The 22,145-nt window shown below is 38.9% G+C and overlaps 1 protein-coding gene and 1 pseudogene across 2 annotated transcripts in view; one reads left to right on the forward strand and one right to left on the reverse strand.

The window, feature by feature from the left end:
- Nucleotides 1-4,101: 4,101 nt before the first annotated feature.
- Nucleotides 4,102-22,145, reverse strand: part of hnrnpa3 (heterogeneous nuclear ribonucleoprotein A3) — an 18,068-nt gene continuing 24 nt past the window's right edge. The window contains exons 1-11 of one of the 2 annotated variants that reach the window (XM_067443148.1): nucleotides 22,053-22,145; nucleotides 20,851-20,973; nucleotides 19,004-19,150; nucleotides 16,235-16,445; nucleotides 13,146-13,235; nucleotides 12,938-13,018; nucleotides 12,772-12,831; nucleotides 11,075-11,206; nucleotides 9,420-9,518; nucleotides 9,266-9,339; nucleotides 4,102-4,640 (exon numbers count right to left, since the gene is read on the reverse strand). The exon at nucleotides 22,053-22,145 is cut by the window's right edge and continues 24 nt beyond it. In XM_067443148.1, the coding sequence (XP_067299249.1) occupies nucleotides 9,284-9,339; nucleotides 9,420-9,518; nucleotides 11,075-11,206; nucleotides 12,772-12,831; nucleotides 12,938-13,018; nucleotides 13,146-13,235; nucleotides 16,235-16,445; nucleotides 19,004-19,150; nucleotides 20,851-20,973; nucleotides 22,053-22,058 (1,005 nt within the window). In that variant the 5' untranslated portion in view covers nucleotides 22,059-22,145 and the 3' untranslated portion in view covers nucleotides 4,102-4,640; nucleotides 9,266-9,283. Of the gene's footprint in view, nucleotides 4,641-9,265; nucleotides 9,340-9,419; nucleotides 9,564-11,074; nucleotides 11,207-12,771; nucleotides 12,832-12,937; nucleotides 13,019-13,145; nucleotides 13,236-16,234; nucleotides 16,446-19,003; nucleotides 19,151-20,850; nucleotides 20,974-22,052 lie in introns of both variants that reach the window. The other variant, XM_067443147.1, reaches the window with a different exon arrangement.
- LOC137076236 (5S ribosomal RNA) lies at nucleotides 5,862-5,978 on the forward strand (annotated as a pseudogene).

Below are 22,145 nucleotides of genomic sequence, written 5' to 3' on the forward strand. Positions count from 1 at the left end.
GTATAACCTGTAACCGTTTTCATCGATGGGATCATTGATGAATAAGCCTTTATTTTAAAGATCTTTATTGTAAAAATCTTAGAAATATTTAATAAATCTTAACTACCACTTATCAATTATCACATCCTTGCTGAATAAAAATATTAATTTCTTTCAAAACAAGAAAGAAAAAAAATGACCCTCAACTTTTGAACGGTAGTGTATATTGTTACTTAAGATTTATTCATTTTTAAATAAATGCTTTTTTTTCACTTTTTATTCAAAGAATCCTGGAAAAAGCATCTGTTTCCAACATTATATGATTTGTGAAGGATCATGCGACACCAAAGTAATGATGATAAATTCAGCTTTGACCACAGGAATAAGTTACACTTTACCTTGTATTCACATAGAAAACAGCTCTCTAATAATATTGCACAATATTTATGTTTTTTCTGTATGAAGACTTCTTTCAAAAAGCATAAAAATCGTCATGTTCCCAAGCTTTTGACCGGTACTGTATATGCATGTACCCTGAATTACAAAACATCCTCACACACAAAAAATATACGGTCATGCTATAGACATCCGGTGCCAGTGTGTAACATTAATTGGCAAGCTACTACAAAAATGTTCAGAGTTGATGGAAGTTCATGTTAAGTGATTAAGATCACAAAACACGTCTTTCCTGAAGGTGAATGAATATTCAGCCAAATGTCCTCACCAAAACAAGTCTGGGTCACATTCCACCTCCAAATCAATCTACTTTACGCTGCCAGTCAGACTGCAGATTTTACACTCATGCTTTCAATTAATGAATCCATTTTCAGTACTGCGGTCACTTTTAGCCTTGTGTGGTGAAACTCTTGAGACAAAATGCTACACTTTTGACAACGCTCAAGTAATCTTGGGGAACTTTTGCAGACAAAAACGGTCCGGTGTCTACTCTATTTTTAACAGTGTAGCGATGTGCAAAGCACATGAAATCCCTTTCAGACCGGACACATTTCTCTTGGGCACCGCAGTGAATACACGAGACCAACTTCGAGCCGTTGTGTAATCTGCGAGCGGGAATGTTTCATCATCAGCCAAATCTGCCATCGGTGCGGATTCCTACTGGCGTGACTGGATTTCACCCACAAAAACTCACTGAACAATGGTCAATGTGACCGCACCTTAATAGACTATTTAACATAAGTTAATAGCAACACATGAATTTGGCTCTTTTTGCATTATGGTAATGAGAACTGTCATTTCACCAAAAATGTGCTTTATTCACAATATAATTTGATATACAGTACCAGTGAAACATTTGGAAGCATTACTATTTTTATGTTTTTGAAAGACATCTCTTCTACTCTTCAAGCCTGCATTACTTTGATCAAAAATACAGAAAACACCAGTAATATTGTGAAATTTAAAACAGCTGTTTTCTAAGTGAATTTATAGTAAAGGGGCGGTTGAATATGATTTGACTTTTTTAACTTTAGTTACTGTGTGATGTTACTGTTTGGGCATAATCAACATCTGCAAAGTTACGACGTTCAAAGCAAAGGGAGATTTTAGTTTTATGAACTACAAAAAACGTCTGGTAGGGACTGCACAAGCTTCCTCCCAGGTTAGTGACATCACAAACCCTGAAATTTACATAAACCCCACCCCCGGGAGCACATATCAAAGGCCGTGTTGAGAAGAGGAAGAGTTGTAGTTGAGCACATTTGAGAGTTGCTCTAGTTGTCCGTCTTTCACATTTACTGCAATACAGTATGAACACAAATGCTATAGCATGTCATGATGTAAGATGACAACATAAGTTATAACCGTAATGAAACTAAACCACACGTTCTCTCTTCATGCAGCAGATATTCTCTGTGTTTTACAACAGCTCCCACACCAGCGATTTATAGATTATCATGACAGAATATGCCAATTAATGACTTGAGGAATTAACTGCACATCAGCTTCATAAATTCATCCCCTATCCCTTCAGAAACGTCCTGTCTCATTCTACATGTCGTCTCTTCTTCTTGAGTCTCTCCATCACTGTCCGACTCCGGTTTGAACATAAAAGGCTGAGAAGTTTCTGACATTTTCAGTGTGCGTCTGTGTGAGGTAAAAAGAGCAGCTAACATGAGCTCCACCCTCTTATTGAAAGGGGGCGGGGAGTAGCAGCTAATTTGCATTTAAAGGGACCCACACAAAAACAGCAGAGGGACTTATTTAACATATTGTAAAAATGTGCATTATAGGACCCCTTTAAAATGTAATTTATTCCTGTTATCAAAGCTGAAGTTTCAGCATCATTACTCCAGTCTTTACTGTCACATTATCCTTCACAAATCATTCTCATATGATGATTTATTATTATTAAAATTCAGCTTTGATCACAGGAATAAATTACATTTTAACATATATTCACATAGAAAACAGTTATTTAAAGGTTTCATGAACTGGCTTTTTTTCTTTTTTTATACTGTTCTGAGGTCAACTAATGACGTTTGTGTGGTTTTTTCATTCAAAAACATCATAAATAATAAGTAATAGGCTATTTATTTTCTACACTGGTTTTGAGGCTCTCTCCGGACCGCTGGGTTTTGATGGGTGTGTCACTGCAGACTTGGAAGTAAACGCCCAAGGCTAGGATTAGAGAAGATTTGCATATTTAATGAGCTTCAGTTCCCCTGTTAGTTCAGGGAGAGGAAAGATTGAGGGAGAAGCGGCAACCGGAATGATTCTCTCAATCGCAAGGCTCGTAAACGTCTTTATAAAACAAACACAATGATTTATTTCTCATCCACCCATCATTGATTGGACTATTATTTTTCTATTACACATAGCCCGCTAGATCAGACGATATAAGCGTGAACCGTGCGCTGCCCTTCAAATGTCAAGCCGAGAGACATCAGCACAGATCAAGAACAAAATATAATGAGATTGATCGGCCTGCCGGGATTTGCGAGCCCTGGCCCAAACGTGTCTGAGTCCAGCGTGCTAAAGATATGTTCTGTTAGACACGTACACATAAGCTAATCTATAACAATGCAATACTATTACATATAAAAACACGTTTTACTCACATAGGTGTGTTGCACCACATTCCTGTCATATCCAAATCCAGCAGCGACCGAAGATCCCGCAGTGAAATTAAGTGAACATGTCTTCCCCACGTGAGCTGGAACTTCATTAAAAATAAAGTTCAACCACTCATTCCTAATAGGATCAGAAGGAAGCTTATGCAGCGACTGTGTTCTTCCACAACCAGGAATAGTGCAATATCCTGCTATCTTCCTCGGCATGTTTATTGCTGCTGGCTAGCGCGAGCCGATCAGCTCCATGAGTCGGTGGACGGGGCTACTGGATTAGACGTGCTGTGAAGGCGGGGTTTCGTCACGCAATGACATCAATATGAGCACAGGATCGTTTTTTGGGCCTGGTGTCTATAAAAGCTTTTCTTTGACTAACAAGGAAGTTTTCAGCTCTGAAACTTACAGGATATTCTTATATTAACACAACCTTTTATATATTAAAGCAAAGTTGATTTCTCAATTCATCACCCCTTTAAAACTGTAATATTTCACATCATTAGTCTTTCTTCTGTATTTTTGATCAAATAAATTCAGCCTTGATGCGCAGTAAAGACTAGTACTGAATAGTAATGTTTCCAAACTTTTGACTGGTACTGTATCATGTTTTTCTTCTGTTTATTGTAAGGTGAAATAAGACCCGGACATGTCAGGTTTCTGAATCTCTCAGCGTGACTGCGGGAGGATATCGTTAAAAAATCCACATGTATCTTGCACGTATTAATCTTACCCATCCAGAACCGTCGCTGAAAAGACTTTCAGCCACTTACTGTAGATCGGGCGCTGCTTTCCCATCTGTAAATTAAGCAGAAGAGTTACTCTTACCTGCTCCTACGCCTCTTTCTTCCTCGTCTTCTGTCTGCCTCAAACCCTCATCCTCACTGCTGGGTCTCACGCTAGCACCGGCTCTCCGCTAGCCTTCCTCCTTTCCCAAACAGACGCTAGTCACACTGGCTGCCTGGTCCAGTGGAGGCTGTCCTGTTGCCAGATTTCAGCTGCACTCGCTCTCAGACTCAATGACGCACTAAACTTCATTAGGCAAGTTACTAGCACACAACTTTATTTCAACTGATTGCTTTTTTTTTTTTTCAATGGTCAAAATAGACTTCTGTCTTTACAGGTTTAACATGTTACATGCCCTCAGATCTGATCAAGTCTACTCTGTTCATCATTCAGAGATAAACAACACATATGCTCACAATATATAAAAATACACGTGACACTGTCTTCAAATCAAAAAAATAAAAAGCCCTCCAAATAAAATTACTCAAGGCCACAACATATTGCATACTCACAACATCATATTTTGAACTACTCTGACGACAGTGTTTGATAACATAATATTTTTTCACTCTCAAAAACGCTCACAAAAATCACAAGGGATTGAGGGCTAGTGAAAAGCACAAAGGAAATGCATCAGTAAGGAATGTACAGTACATACGCTAACTAACGCACGCTACTCTGGCGCGGCCTGCTGCGGTAAGAGCTATAACTGGCAGATTTCTTTCTCAGTAATCTTTCCTTCCCTTCCCACTCCTCTCATCTCTCCTCACCACCATCTAACTCTGGATCTGAAGCCTGTTGAACAGACACACGGTAAAACATCACAAGTCATCATCCTGCATCGCACTTCTGTGGAGTCTGTGGCTGCGTCCGAATGTGCCTACTTACGTACTGTATAGTAGGCAAAAAAAAAAAAAAAACAGCCTGAAGGGCGCTACGGATAGAGACTGTTATCATGGCTATCATAATCCAGTGTTCTGTATTTTGCGTACGTGAGTTTTTGTTGTAGATGGCTATTGCTGCGCGTTTAGCTAGAATGCCATACAAAACCAACCCATTGGGCCACTGAATCTGCTTAACGACAACAGCTGGGGCAACAGCCTTAGTCCTAATGGGTTGTTATCATGTCTATCAAAATGCATTGTTCTGTATTTTGCGTACGTGAGTTTTTGTTGTTAGGTGGCTATTGTAGATGGCTAAAAATTGTGTACTGTGCTAATTAATTGAGATTTCTTACAGCTCTTACAGGTTGTTGGCCTTGTTTGTTTCGTTGCTTCTATTGCTCTCCCCTTTTTTGTAAGTCGCTTCGGATAAAAGCGTCTGCTAAATGATTAAATGTAAATGTAGAGACAGAGTGTATTTAGGCCACGCCCACACCGGGGGCAATCCAACACTCCATTGACTTTGTATTGCGTGAAGCAGTCGCCTCGTCTTTTCTTACTTATCACAAGAAATAGAAAAATCTAAAAGCTGATATGTCACAAGCTGTGCAGCAAACAAGCTAAAAACACATTAAGGCCGTGTGTCCACTAGGGCTGGGTTTCTATTCAAATTTCAAGAATCGATTCGATTTCGATAAGTGTTTTTAAAGAAAACATTTTTTCCAGCTGTTACCTGAATTACAGGACTGTAGTTATGCAAGATGTTGATACTATTATTATAGACATGCAAATTAATGGAGTATTGATGGTTGTAAAGAACAATCCCCCTTCCAGAGTGCTCTAGTCAGCGAACGTGCGGCGTCATGACAAGGCAGCCATTACAACTTCCTTGGCAGTAAGCGCGCGCTGCAGTGAGAACAGCTGTGACGTAAGCCAGGTTCTCGACATATCCAGCAGCCTGAGTTCGCTCGTCTAACTTACTCTAGTATTCTCTTTCCGTGGCGGTTCTTACCGCGGCGGAACGAGAGAAGAGGAAGTGAGGAAAACTCGGTCTGTCCGCAGCGCTTCTTCAGCATGGCGGCGGTATAGTGACGAGAGCTTCGGCTTGAGTTTGTTTATCTACTCTAGTATTCTGGCCAGCAGCCATATCACCCTGTAGCCCAAGACTGGTTTCCCACTGAAGCTAAGCAGGGCTGAGCCTGGTTAGTACCTGGATGGGAGACCAACTGAGAAAACCAGGTAGCTGCTGGTAGAGGTGTTAGTGAGGCCAGCAGGGGGCGCTCACCCTGTGGTCTGTGTGGGTCCTAACACCCCAGTATAGTGATGGGGACACTATACTGTCAAAGACCACCGTCCTTCAGATGAGATGTTAAACCGAGGTCCTGACTCTCTGTGGTCATTAAAAATCCCATGGCACTTCTCGTAAAAGAGTAGGGGTGTAACCCCGGTGTCCTGGCCAAAATTCCCTTGATTGGCCCTTACCAATCATGGCCTCCTAATAATCCCCATCCACTGAATTGGCTCTATCACACTCTCTCCTCTCCACCTATCGCTGGTGTGTGGTGAGCGCACTGGCGCCGTTGTACTGTGGCTGCCGTCGCATCATCCAAGTGGATGCTGCACACTGGTGGTGGTTGAGGAGAGACCCCTGACATAAGTGTGAAGCGCTTTGGGTGTACAGTAGTACATTTGAAAGCGCTATATAAATGCCTCATTCATTCATTCTTTCATTCTCTGTCCGCAGCGCTTCTGGAGTTTTCAAAAGCTGCCATGTTCGTTGTTCGCGTGAAGTCAATGACGCGGAAAATTAAAATTCACGGGGAAAATGTAGGCCTATTATTAAATCGATCCTCTGAGTTACGGATCGGTCGTTAGAAATTAATATGAAAATCGATTCAGAATTGGTGAATCGATTTTTTCAACACTGCCCTAGTGTCCACCAAACGTTTTTAGCCAGCTGAAAACGCTTCACTGTGAGCGCTTGAGAGCGTTTTGGCAGGCAGCGGGTTTTTTTCTTCAGATGAGACTCTTTGCTTACGGAAAATCCACGGAAATGTTACTAATTTCACAGGTAGTTTGTTTCTGTATTGGTTCTATTCTAAATTGCAGATACAATGTAAAGTATTTGCTCTGGCTTTTGTTTTAAATCATTTTGTTCCGTTATTATTGCTTGTTGTCATCTGATGACGACACACAGAATGTGGCGGTTGGTCGGTGTAGTATTTGTCCCGCCCCTCCTCCACTGTGATTGGACATCGGGGTGAAGAGTGACAGTGATGAGCGCTGCGTTTTACTCAAAGTTGAACATTCTTCAACTCTCGGCGACCAGATAAAAACGCTGAACGCTCAGCGGTTGAGTGTGAAATACTCGCTCAGCGCCTCGGTGCGCTCCAGGCGTTCTAAAAACACGCCACTCTCATTGAAAACATTTGAAAACGCCAGCCAGCAGCGTGAAAAAACGCTTTGGTGGACACACGGCCTAACACATGAATAAGCTGTCGACCACAAAAAACGAGCGTTTAAGGAGACAAAAGTGGATCCAGGAAATAAGACATGAAGCTTCAGCAGGAAGAATGGGTACATTTTGGGAATCGGTATGCCTCAGTGTGCAGTAAACATGTTGATAATCCAAATGTCAGTTTTATATGTTATATTTCCTGTCGCTGATTACCTTCTCCTCCAGTGGACGTAGTTCTCAGTGTAATATAGCATGTCCCGCTAATATATAGCAGGTCTCTATTGCAGGTATGCACTTTTAGGTCTTTAAACGTTCGTTTTTTGGGTCAGCAGCATATAAACACTTCTGGGTTTTTGGTTGTGTGTTGTTTAGCTTGTTTACTGTACACCTCGTCACATATCAGCTTTTAGACATTGTTCATTTTTTTGTTATAAGTCAGAAATAACAAAGAAGGCCGCTTCCCGTAATAGAAAGTCAATGGAGACGGTTGGTTTGTTTTCCCCCTGGTGGGCGTGGCTTTCAGATTATGACGCGAGTCGCTCTGTCTCTATACCGTGGAATACAGTCATAACAACAAAATTTTCTGATAACACGGAATGTCACGGAATTTACCGGATAACACGGAATGTCACGGAATTTACAGTATAACGCGTAATGTCACAGAATTTACCGTATAACGCGGAATGTCACGGAATTTACCCTATAACACGGCATGTCACGGAATTTACCGGATAACACGGAATGTCACGGAATTTACCGGATAACACGGAATGTCACAGAATTTACCGTATAACGCGGAATGTCACAGAATTTACCGTATAACGCGGAATGTCACGAATGTCACGGAATTTACTGATAACACGGAATGTCATGGAATTTACTGGATAACACGGAATGTTACGGAATTTACTGTATAACACAGAATTTCTCACTTTTTTGATGAATAAATAAAAAGCAGGTCGGTACACTCAAATCACATCGCGATATAGTCTAGTGTCTGTGAATATTAAACCGCACAAAGCCTAAATCATGCATGTTCTTTGTGTCTCTGAGTGAGTGAGTGAATGGAGCCTCACTATATGAGGACATGAATGCATGATCTCCAGAGTCGCCTTTCCTTCGAGGAAAAACACTGTCATATCACAAAAACACACAGAAACTCAAAGCGCTTCACGGCAACCCGTCAAAGTTTGAATTAGCTTGAAGAAATTGTGAATATTTTTATATTATTACATTGAGAAATTACTCAAAGTAATAATATAATAATAACAACATCATAACAATGAAATAACATTAATTATAATAAATTATCATTAAAACTGTCTTTTTTAAGTATTAACCACAATTTAAAGCTGTTGTGCAGCACTTTGTTTGACAAAAATGTTTGTTTAATTTCATATGATTCAAAAAAACTTATATATATATATATATATATATATATATATATATTTTTTTTTTTTTTTTTTTATGGTTTTATGCATTAATTGCCCGAAAAATGAATACAAAACAGATTTTTTTTTTGAATGGGACATTTCGTAGAAATAAATAGAAATGAAAAAAATAAATAATAATAATGCATTTTGTTGTTTTTATGAATTCAATTTATTAGATTGATTAGATCAAATTTTTTTTTTATTACCCATTAAAATTAAATTCAGAAAATTTAAAACAGAAAACACAGAATTTGGTAAAAAAAATAAACGGAATTTGAGAGGGGAAAAACTTTTAATAGGGTCTTAAAAATTTATTTTTTGTTAAACTTATAATAAATTGTTGTCAAATTGTATAACTGTTTTTATTATTAACCATTATTCATAATATTAAAAAAAAATGGAAAATTTTCATTTTGAAAGAAAGAAAACCAATGCAACAGAATGAACAAGATTTCATACGGCCCAAAGTCTGCTTCCGGTGCGATTCTGAAGTGTGCATTCGATGGACACTTTACTATCGGATGAAGTACGCTGAATTGAATTCATGCTCTTGAGAACACACGGTCGCGAAGTACGCTCCAAACCAAATGTAGCACCTACTATACAGTATGTGATTTCGGACGCAGCATGGGTTGGCGCTGAACTTACCACAGACCAGCTAATGTGTTAATATCTCCTGGAGTTATAACCCCCACCTCCTCCTCCACCAGAGCCGTATCCACCTGCACAGAACAACACAGATCAGGCTTCAAAGCAGCGGCTTCAGCCTGATGTGGCGTGCTGTGCGCCGGCCTTTCTTTACCTCCGTACGGGCCTGAGTTCCTTCCTCCAAAGTTATTTCCCTTCATGGGGCCGTAGTTGGACTGTTGCCCTCCATAATTCCCGAAATCATTGTAATTTCCTCCTCCACCTCCACCGCCTCCACTACCACCACCACCAAAGTTTCCTGTGGAGCAGGTGCAAACTCAGGTTAACTAATCTAAATAATCCATAATGAAGACGATTTCAATACACATTTATTATTCTACAACATATATATGCTGTTAAACGTCAGTCCGTGTTATTATAAAGCTTGTCTTTAGCCCTTTTCGGACGGTATTGTTTCTCGTGGGGTCGTAAGATATGTTCATGATTTACAGGGGATGGTCTGTGATTTTATTGCCGACTGAATCCAGAATGTGTTTTTCTCCCACCACCTGCGTAAAAATCCCTGGCCGAATTACCTCCTGTTTTTAGACAAACAGGTCCTGTGGTGATTTAATTGCCGTCTGAATCCACATCTCTGAGTTTTCAAGAAGAAATCGCTTCAAAATTAACTGTTTATATCGTTTTTGACCCCTGCGGAGCACCGTATCTCTGCGTTTCGCTGTAATTCGGATGCATTTTTAAAGATCTAGCCTACACTTTTATTACTGAAATGCTCTGAAAAGTATTCACAAAAATAATCTTTCATCACCACTCAAAAGAGAAAGAAAAGAAAAACACGTAAACATTTGAAATGAGCCGTTATTGCGGCAGTAATTAACGTTATATAGGTTCAATCTTTTTTTAAACAGGAGATTTAAATAATTATTAATTTCGTATTATTAAATTAAATATTTTATTCGTATTATTCCAAGCATATGACATTTTTACAGCAGACAGACAATCATACGACTGACCACAGGTGCGCAGGATCACAAAACTCACTCCTCAACTGGGAATAAATCACCATCTGAATACACAAGTTTTATCACTGAGCTGGCATGCAAATATATATTTTTCCCTGGACGTCCGCATGAGAAACAATTACTGTCCGAATAAGGCTTTTGTAATCTTTAGTCAAAATCATAGACTGTAAAAAAATATGGCTGTAGTGTCCGTGACGTCACCCATAGGATTCTGATGAGCCGTTGTGAAGCTTACAGTATGGGCGAGCTGGCCGTCGCCATCTTGAGAGCGCGTCATCGCGTGTCACTCCCGGATAACAGAAAATGGGCAAAAAGGCGGGATGTGGGTGGAGCTGAGGTGACGCAATGACTAGACGGCGGATAAATGGCTATCCACCTGTCAATTAAAGTAACCACGCCCCTAATTATGCAGAACTTTAAGGCTTTATATAACGTAAACGAATGAGTTATAAAAAAATTCACCCCCCTCACAGTTGTCATGAAGATCAAAATTAGCCGTATAGGCCAAAACCACAATTTGTCCCAGACTGTAAACATGTTTTTTTCTGCTGTAAAGTTGAGAATTTTAACATGGGGCTCAATGAGATTCTGCTCCTTCTGGAGCCTGTGGCCAGTTGAGTTGTAGTTTACATTACTTCCGTATTGGCTTCAAGAGAGATCGCGGGAGGTTGACCACTCGCATAACGACTCGTTCTGAAACGCTTTTCGGATTTTTGGATGACATCACAGAGCCCTCTTGTTTAGCCCCTCCCCTCCAGTATTTGTCTTAGCTGAAATGCTAATGTACCTCCAAAATTCCTGCCATTGTTGTAGTTGTCATATCCCCCAAAGCCTCCTCCGCCTTGGTTACCGTATCCAGGGCCTCCACCGTACCCCCCACGGCCCCCTCCGCAGCCAGGATTACCTCCATAGTTATTACCTGCCACCGCAAACACAAGCAGAAAAATGTCCTTTAGTGCTAATCATTTCACTCTCTGGAAATATGACTGATTGGCTGACTGTGAGAAGTTATCACTAGATTTGACTTCATTTGCACCACTTCTTGGGTGCTTATTGTTTGGGTTGTTGTGTTTTTCGGATGTCTTCCTTTTCAACCATGAGGTCTTCAAACCTATTGGACAGTTGGTGAGTTTGCTGATTGCCCTTGTTTTTGGTCAGGTGTGAAGATTTGTTATGTATATCTACACTGCCTGGCCCAAAAAAAAAGTCGCTGTTTGGATTTAAATGCCAAAAGTGTCAACAGTTCTTCAAACCCTAAATGATGGAGTGTGTAGCTTTTCATGCCTTAATCAATCATGTAGGAAGACCCATCATGGCGATATTCCAGGAGGACAATGTCAATATGCATCAGTGCAAACTGAGCATTTAGCAAAAAAAGTTAAAACAACGACGTCAGATGATTTTGAAGTTGGAGATGGAGTGTTTTTTGGTAAAGGATGTTTGTATTAGTCTTCGCACGAGCACTTGGGGCGGTGCTTCTGCCTAAGTCTAGAGTGACCTCTCCGACATGATTACACAATCCGTGGTGTGCCGCAGAACAGCGCAAGATAAGCAATTTAGGTTAAAAAGCATATAAATGTTAAATTTTTTGTGAAAATGCCCGATGGGTTATCTAGATAAGACCATTCCTCGTCTGTGATCGGTCAGAGCCTCTGAAGCTCTTCCTCTGAAACTGCATTGATTTTGGACCTTCAACCGTCGGTCCCCATTGAAGTCCATTATGTGGAGAAAAATCCTAGAATAGTTTCCTCAAAAAACTTAATTTTTTTTTTTCTACTGAAGAAAGACAGACTTGAACATCTGGGATGTGATGGGGGTGAGTAAAATATCATGAAATTTTCATTTTGAAGAGAACTAATCCTTTAAGAACTAGTTTGACTAACTAGCAGTTAACAAAGGGGCAGTCAGTCTTGCGGTTTCAATTCAAATTAAACAGATCTATCTTTTTATGTGACTGACTTTAAAAAGATAGGGCGAGTCTTGAAGACAGCAGTTTATGTAACCGGCCAACGGTCAACATTGGTGCAAATCTGCCACAAATCAACAGAACATTTTCTGCTAAAAACAAGTGTCATGTGTTCCACTTGGACTTTTATTTGACTTTGTATTCGGTAGTTTCCTTGTTTCGGTTGCCATTTTGTAGTCCTCTTGCAGTTTTGCGGTTGAATAGGTCATTATCGATCCCAGGTATTTCTAGTTTCCTCATTAGCCCTCGTTTAGAAATACACCAATGTTTTCTTCTGTGTTATCAGAATCCCTGTCTTGTATTTGTTCCGTGTTTCTGTTCCTGGTTTTTGGTCATGCTCATTTTTCATGTTTTTGTTTCATTTAGGTTACCTAAGTTTCCTGGCGTTTTGTTTTGTTCCTTTCACTTACTAAAGCCCTTGCACTTTGAGCCACTAGCTTCAGCCTGCCTTCCTGTTTGTTATCAAAGAGTCAGATTTTTGCTTATTGATCATGCAAGTATCATGTTACTGTCCCCACCAAATCCGTTGAATCCATCTCCTCCTCCTCCGTAGCCACCCCGGCCTCCTCCGTACCCTCCTGTAAAAGATACAGGGTTCAGTGTGTTTGGCACAGTGTTATTCACACCTGAGGTGATGCACTGACACACACGCAGGATCAGATGCACAGTATCATGTTATCTTACCTCTGCCAAAGTTGTCACCTCCAAAGTTTCCTCCTCTACCCATGAAATTCTCCCCACCTCCACCGCCACCTCCACCGCGATCTGAGAACGGATCCCAAACAGCACATTATATATCATCAACAATAACCACATGCAATGCTGTAAATTATCACAAACCTTTCAAAATGTAAGCATGTCTATTTGAGAATCAGGAGAGGCAGTTACTTACATCTCTGATTAGAAGCAGCCTGCATCTCCTGCTTTGGAAGGGCTTTTCTTACTTCACAGTTATGCGAGTTGATTGTGTGATATTTTTGTGCTGATGAAAAAGGAAAAATCATTTTGAAAAAGCAAAAACAGAAATCTGTTTGCTCAGCTACTGTATGAAACCTGTACGAATGAGCATTTCTTAACATAATATGGGTAGTTAACATGGTTAACCGATTAACCGATAAAAATTGTGCAACCGAGTGAAACATTTTGCTCGGTTAAGTGGCGTCAATGACGTGCTTTGAATTTAGTTGTAATACATTTTTGCACCACTAGAGACCGCCACAGCGCTCCCAGACATTTGTAATATCCACAAGAAGAAGTCATGACCAGCTTAGTTTCTAAGCGGGCAAAGAAAAGTACAGCGTGGGAGCACTTTAAAATTGAGAGTGACTGGGCAAAATGCAAGTATTGCAATGCAGTGCTTACCGCATTTTTCAGGCTATAAGTCGCTCCGGAGTATAACGCCTGTTTCACACCGCAAGCGTGAGCAGCGCTTGAGCAGCACTTCAGCGTAACTACACCGTGACTGCAGCTGCAGAAGCGCGAGAGTATTCACACTGGAAGCGTTGGTGCAGCGTCACAGCAGCGGCTCCCACAATGATAGAGCCTATACCTGTCTGAGTATTAAATTCTAAACTAAAATAAATTATTATATTTTCAGGCTAGTTTACTTTACTTTTTATAATACTTTCACCCGAACTGAATAATTAAAACAAGTTTAAATGTGTAAATCTTCTACAGATGATTGTTATTCTTCGTTTTCTTTAATGACATACTCCAGTTATTGTTAAAACACCACATGTGCTTCTTGTGTGCATTTTGAGCGCTTTTGTGATATTTACTTTGTCCATCAAAAGTGTACTTTCGCTTTACACCGTGACTGCCGCTGCAGACCGATCCTACCTGTCTGAATATTAAATACTAAACTAAACGAAAGTTTGTTATATTTTCTGGCTAGTTTACTTTATTTTTTATAATCATAACCATACTTTCACCCAAACTGAATAATCAAAACAAGTTTAAATTGCAAAAATCTTCCACAGATATTTTTTAGTCTTCGTTTTCTTTTCTGACATACTCCAGTTATTGTTCAAATACACTACACGTGCTTCCTTTGTGCATTTTAGGCACTTTTTGTGTGAAATCACATTTATTTTGTCCTTTCAAAGTGTGCTTTTACTTTAATTGAGCGTCAGGAGCGTCAGCAGCGCAGCAAAAATAGGCTTGCAGCCGAAACCCCCGCTTCACTGCTGCTCACGCGACGCTCCTGCTTGACGCTCACGTGCTGCTCCTGCTCCCGGTGTGAATGCACTCATTGATTAACATGGGCGCCGAAAAAAATACGCGCTGCTCACGCGCCGCTCACGCTTGCGGTGTGAAACGGCCGTAAGTCGCATCAGTCAAAATATGCGTCACGAAGAGGAAAATAACATAAGTCGCACTGGACTATAAGTCGCATTAGGGCAGAAGCTCAGCGGGAGCCGCGCGCGCTGTGCATAACGGATCAGAAGAAAGAAAGTTTGAAGTGAGAAACTTGTGAGGGACTAGCGAAAAGCAGACGTTACTTTAACTGTAATGAAGAAAACAAAAAAAGCTAATCGCAGACTGAAAGCGAGATGGCCAGAGCTGAAGGAACGAGTCCACAGATGGCCAGAGCTGAAGGAACGAGACCACAGATGCTTGAACTCTCTGCCGGGAGAGGCTCAGCCGCGCGAGTCAAACGCTGTGTGAATTGTTCTCGGCTGCATATTTTACTGTATGCCCTAATCATGCAGGCGCCCTCGCGGCCACTCGCGTTGCTCGTGAACTGGAGCGCATCTCATCCTAATTTAACGAAACTCAGCGTACGCCTCACAGACATGAAATATATCTTAAGAAAGCTTGAAATGTCTTTTAACAATTTAAAATGAAAAGAAATAGGCTACTCTCTGATTAGGTAATCCATGATGTGCATTTCTCTCTATAGGCGCGTTCACTACGGAGATGGCGGTCGTCAAATTAATAAACTAAAAATAACCCTGACGCACACTATGGTTAACCGAGTATTAACCGCTAAGGGCCTCGGTTAATGGTTAATGAAAAACTTGACACTGAGCTTTTATACAGCCAAAATTATCCACCTAAAAGCTTAATTAAAAAAGTTTTACCATGCAAAACAACAACAAATGCATAGAAAAACAAAAACCTCCAACATTGACCACAACATAATCAGTTATTAATGTGAACTAACAATGAGCAATACATGTGTGTTTATGTATTTATTAATCTATGTTTATGTTAGTTCATGGTGCATTAGCTAATGTTAACAAATACAACTTCTGATTTTATTAATATAGTAAATATTGAAATTAACAATTATAAATGCTGTAGAAGTGTTGGTCATTATTAGTTCATTTTAACTGATGTAGTTAACTAATAAAACATTAGTTACCGTAATTTCTTGTAATTTATATGACAGTCTGGCAAAACAAATATGTCCAAAAATTACACAACTGACTCCAAAGCACAACTACGCAAAAATCTTGGACACATTTTTTATTAATATTTGAATAAAGAGTAAAAATATTAAATTCCCACGGCTATACATCACTTTTAGCCCCTACTGTACATCAACATGAAGATTATTCATTAAAAAAAAAATCAATTTATAAGGGAATGTTTATTTTAGTGTATTATTGAGTTTTAATTTTAATCACTATGCAATCACTTAAATAGTCTTTTGCTAATATTTTTTAAATAGAAGTACAAATAATATCAATTAATGGCAGTTCATTCAAGCTGTATACATAATATATAATAAAATAATCAGCAAAATGCTGGTTTATTGGCTGTAGATGGAGTCATTTATCCATTTTTCTATTCAGAAAGGTTTTTTGTGTTGATTGTTTTTAGTATTTTCTGTAGTTTTACTTGTTTTTATTCATTTTCCCATGTAGCACTTTGAGATTCTTCTGAATGAAAGCTTGTAATAAATAAAATCTATTATATATTATAAATAATGTCAGTCGTCATTGTGTGACTATGTTTGTTTCTATCTAAACTCACCAACAATTTTATCCACAGTATCGTGATCATCGAAGGTGACGAAGCAGAACCCTCTCTTTTTCCCAGTCGAGCGCTCCTCCATTATATCGATGGTCTCGATCTTCCCGTACGGCTCAAAGTACTCTCGGATGTGATACTCATCTGTGTCTTCCTTGATTCCCCCCACAAAGATCTTCTTCACTGTCAGATGGGCTCCAGGTTTATTAGAGTCCTGGATAATGAAAGCACACACATTTACATCCTAATTAAAGGTATTTTAAAGGTCAAATGATGCTTTTAAAGCTACACTGCGTGTGATATTTCCCCCCATTTAACGGTGAAAGGGTATATGACCATCCAGAGAATATTAGGTCCAAGATTAACCTGGCTTCCAGTTCAACCTCGTCCCTGAGTGTTTCTTCAAGTGATGCGGTTACTTTAGAAAACTATTATAATTTGCAGTTAGCATGTAGGTTGACATCTATGTCAAATGAATAATAGTTTCACGTTTTCGTAATTTTTTTACCATTTCATTGCTAACATCAGCTATCAGGTTCCCAGACAAATGCAAGCTAATCTTAGTAAAGTAACTTTTTCGCTCTCTTGGCGACTGATACGTATCCTCGAGAATAAGAGTGATCCTCCATCAGCAACAGACTTTCAGGTTTTCATATAGCAGTCTCAAGCAATCCTCCTCTTCACATTCGACACAGTGCCATCGAGTGTTAAAACGCGAAAGGCAAAGCTTGAATTTACGGGTATGTCCCTCTTTGGCTAATGTACTTTCAAGATGGAGGGGCAACATGGCGACCGGCATCCGAACCCCTCACCCGTATGTATTTTCAATGGCATATTATAAACTTACCAGAATACTTTAGTACTTGAAAGAAGTAAAAATACATTAATGAGCACATATTTTTGAAAGAACTAAGTGTTTTTAGCTAAGAATAAACTAAAAAAGTTACACAGTGTAGCTTTAATGTTTTACTTTTAATGTGTCTATTTGTGCATGTATACGATCTGCAAAGTTACAAAGCTCAGCCTCTCACAAAGGGATTTATTCTATCTAGCAGAGAGCGCTGATCCAGACCTGCCTAAAACACATCGATCCAAGTCCAGATTTCACTTCCTCGAACATCCATGTGAAATATTAGCATAATGCCACCCAAAGACATACGCAAAGAGAGAAGACGAGGCTTCAGTGAACTGTTATGTTGTCGAGGGAAAGAGGTTAAGGTTTATTTATAAATCTGTTCTTGAGCAGCACAACCCAAAAGTTTGTTTGAGCACAGCAGATCTGACAGAGGACAGCTTCCTGAGCCTGGGAGATACAACGCCGGCGATATACAAATGCTTACCACACTGCGTGTTTTCTCCAATTTATTCGCTTTTTCAGAATTCAGCTGTTTTTCAAACTTAAGCAGCTAAACTGATACCATTATTATTATTATTATTAACTGCGTTTACAGTTGCTTTGGAAACTGAAGCTCACGATCATGGTAAGGGTCAGGCCTGCGTTCAGCCCAGACAAAAACGTTTTTTAAACGGAAACGGTGCTGCGTTGAACGCCTTGTTCTGATAGAGCTGCAACTATGGCAGCTGAGAAGGCCAATCTCTGTGTTCTTTTGAAAAAAATTCTGAGCCTGATGAAATCGATATTAATGCGTGTTTAATACTGCAAAACACGTTCAATGTTACAGTCAATGTCGTTGCCGTCCAGAATAAAAGAGAACATCCCAATCGAGTGAAGGGATTTGTGGAAACTGTGGTTCCTAATTCTTGTGATCCAATATTTGCCTTGCATTTCAGGATGAAGACAAATACTTCAGGTGAAGAATAATCCACTTCTTACCTCTTTCTATGGACCCATTGTGACAGCTGTCTTTTTAACACAGCGTGGTTTATATACATGTTGCTGCTAACTGGGCTGGCATTTTTGACACGCCCACCAAACGAGAGAAAACGCATCTCAAACCCGCCGCACACCGTTTCCAGGAAACATGTCGTTCAACCGGAAACCGTAACCAAACGTTGCGCACCGGTGTGAGCTTGAACGTGCCCCTGGTGTCCGGCCAATCACAACGCACTGAGTACTGTAAATAGAGGTGCTGCAACATACAGTATGTGAAAAATGATGTGTTGAACTTCTAACATAGTTCAACTAATTTCAGAGTAAACTGAGTACAAGTCTGTATGGAGGCCCATTTCTACCACGGAATAAAAACATAAAAAGATAACTGTGGGAAAAAAAAGTGACTTTCCTTCTCAGAATTGTAATACTTTTCCATTTGATTTGAATGAACAAAATGTAAAAAGTTACATTAAATTTTCGAAGTAAGTAAAAAAAAAAAAGCCCAGAAAAAAAAAAAAAATTATATATAAAATTATATATATAAAATATATAAAATTCATAATTTCAAGATGCAAAGAATATCAATATCGCAAGAAATAAACTCTGAATTGCAAGAAGTAAAGCCTTTTATTATAAAAAATATATTTTATAATTTTTTACGGCTTTATTTCTTGCAAATTAGAGTTTATTTCTTGCGATTTTGATATTCTTTGCATCTTGAAATTATGAATTTTGAGTTATACACATAACTGCGAGAAATAAAGTCTGAACTGTGGAATATAAAAAGAAAAAGTCAGATTTGCAGGATCTCTGAAGTACAAAAAATATAGTCTGAATCGCAAGATATTATCTCACAATTGTGAGACAAAATCTCATAATTGAGAGAAATAGCACACTCCATGTCAGCTCTATGGTTTATTACGTGAATGTAACTGTACCTCTCGGGAAACGGCCCGTTTGGGCTCAACAACGCGACCATCCACTTTGTGTGGCCGTGCAGCCATAGCAGCGTCAACCTCCACCACACAGGAATACGTCACAAAGCCGAACCCTCGTGAGCGTTTGTTTGCTGGATCTCTCATTACCTGAGGAAAGATGATCATTGATTACATCAATAACAGTTGTTTCATTACTGTTGTTATTATTATTAGTATTTCTATATGCACTAACACCTCTGAACTGTTGGATGCTTGATTCCTGATTCGAATTTTGTCTCAATATTATCCTGTTTGACACTGTGAAGCTGCTTTGACACAATCGTGATTGTAAAAGCGCTATATAAATATAGTTGATTGATTGATTCTGATTGGCTGACAGATATTCTATGTTGATTCCTTAAGTAGTACTAGTATCAGCACGGATGTGATTACCTGTGCCACTCATGGTGCATTCATTTTCAATAATTCAATGGTCTATTGTTAGTATTATAAAAATATATAAAGCAGCTATGTTTCTATCCACCTATTTTTATGCAAAGTTTGGGATATACAGTAGCATAAAAAAACACTGGGTGGAAATTGCAAAGATGTGCATCTAACAGTGTGCATGAAAAAACATTTATCATCAGCATTTTACCGTTTCATTTAAGAAAAATTATCATCATAAAAACACAGACACTCAAAGCTCTTCACGGCAACCCATCAAAATAAAAGTTTGGTACGTCTCAATTTAATAACAATACTAACACTAATAATAATACATTGTTTTACAGGGTTCCTACAGGTTTAAATTCAAGTCTTTTTAAGACCATTTATATAAAAAAATTATACCTATTTCACGTCCCTACCAGCAAAGAAAAACTAAATCTCTGAACTTGTGTCATTTATTTTTCAAATGTGGAATAGGTAAAAGATAATCCAAGCAGGTGTGAACAATTAAAACATTTCAGTAGGCCACAAGAAAGTTTACCAAACAATGTTAAATTGTTATAGCTACTTATTCAATGCTGGCAATATGGGGAACTGTGAGACTCCTGAACAATAAACATCGAAAATGAAAAAAAAAAAAAGTTTTAAACATTTTATGATTAAAAGATTCAATCATTTTCTATGCCTTAATTTGTTTGCCAGAAAATGTAAATACACAGAATTTCTGAAATTAAGAAAAAAAAATGTGTTAAATGAAATGTTTTTTTTTTTTAAATGAATAAATAGTTGTTTTTATAAATTATTTTAATTAGACATGCTTTTTGATGAAACCATTAAAGAGGAATCCGGAAAACACAGCATTTGGTAAAAAAATGAAATAAAAGGGCCCTAAACATGTAATTTGTTAAACTTTTAATAAATTGTTGTTAAATGGTATACATTTCATGATTTCATGAAAAATGTGAGTACTAAAATTATTTAACCAGTCCAAAAAAAACTAAAATTAAACCGGGAAAAATAGAATTTGGGAAAAAATTAAACAGATTTCATAGGTCAAGTCATTTATGGAGGGAAAAAAAAGAGCCATACTTTCTTCCCCGATTGCAGCATTTTCCATTTGTATTACAGATATGTTTTGCCAATTTACCAGGAAGTGACAATTTTGCTCTTTTGAACACATGGGGTGGAAATAATTTATACAATATTCCAATTTTGCACATAAGTTAATTTCGCAACTTTGGATGGAAACGTAGCTAGTGATAGTAATGAGATGGTATTATGGTGATTCAGTGAATGATTTGTATATTCATAGGGTATGATGCTCCAAGATGCTTTGGAGAATAACCTGGTACTTTTCTTTCTGTTGTTGTTGTTGTTGTTTTTTTAATTGAAAAGCATGTGATCTGATGGCCACTCACCACGCAGTCTGTGAGTTTGCCCCATTGCTCAAAGTGAGCTCGTAAACTGTCCTCCGTGGTTTCGAAACTGAGTCCACCAATAAACAGCTTCCTGAGCTGCTCCGGCTCCTTACTGCCACGACCCTGTTCACAGAAACACAGTTAGATATCAGACTTATCTTAAACCTTTGCCTTGTTAGAAATATGCATCATTATTATACAGATAAAACTGGCACTGTACGTTGCATAATCCTCTAAAGCTGTTAATTGTAATAGCTGATAATGACATGCTCACTGATTGCACTACTTTCTCTGTGTGGGTGTTTCGGTTAGAAAGAGCATTGATTGCATCCGGCCATACTTTTGCCATATTAGGTGATGGCTCATTTAATATTTATTACATTGAGTGACGTGAGCCCAACAATCGCTCCTAATTGGCTGAAAGAGCATCGTTGAAGGGTGGGTTCTTGTCAGTTAACCAGGCTTCATTCATGAATATTAATTAGAGACGTGATTGGACGCTCTTTAAGATTCCCACCTTTTTAATATTCATGAGCTAACCCTTGCCATAGTAAGAATTCGTATTTCACACGGTGGCAGGTTTCAATTTATGTTACATATACAGGACTATGTGTGTGAACGAAGATCAAAGATTACACCCGCATTATTCCGAGATAAAGACTAAATTCAGGAGGAGACGGTTGGAAATAAACCGGCGTCTGAGGACGAGCGTCTAGAACATTCCATACCAAAGAGTTCAGCGCCATTTTAGATTTGTTTTAATGTTTCCTCCATATTGTTAGAGATTATGATAAAATAAAACACAAAATTATTGTAACGTTATCTGTATTCTATACTGACATGTTCGAATAGGGTCGATATTTTGTTTACGCTGGTCGACAACCCGCTCCCTTACCAAAACATTACCAGCACGTTAAATACAGAACCATGAGTCCATGTCTGGCACGCATTTGGTGTTTAAGAGAGTAACTGTACCACCAAGAGTCTCGTGTATCGTTTGAAAATTGTAATATATCCGCCTTAACGGCATGCATTCAGTATCTGCTCTCGGTCACACTGAACACACGGCTGGCTTAACATGACAGCACAATGCACCATTCTTAACACAAAGCCACTATGGTAAACCCACATAAGATATGTATTATTATGAATTCTCCAAACTCCATATAATAGCAGGAATATTGCTAAATTGGTAACGTTACCTCCATGCTGCAGCTTTTGCGCCCCCTCGGTCTGCACGCCACGCGGAAAAAAGCGCTGATGTAATTTCACATTGCGGCCATTGGTGGCGCTGC

This window comes from Pseudorasbora parva, chromosome 5 (genome assembly GCF_024679245.1).
Source record: "Pseudorasbora parva isolate DD20220531a chromosome 5, ASM2467924v1, whole genome shotgun sequence".
In the NCBI taxonomy this organism is placed as follows: domain Eukaryota; kingdom Metazoa; phylum Chordata; class Actinopteri; order Cypriniformes; family Gobionidae; genus Pseudorasbora; species Pseudorasbora parva.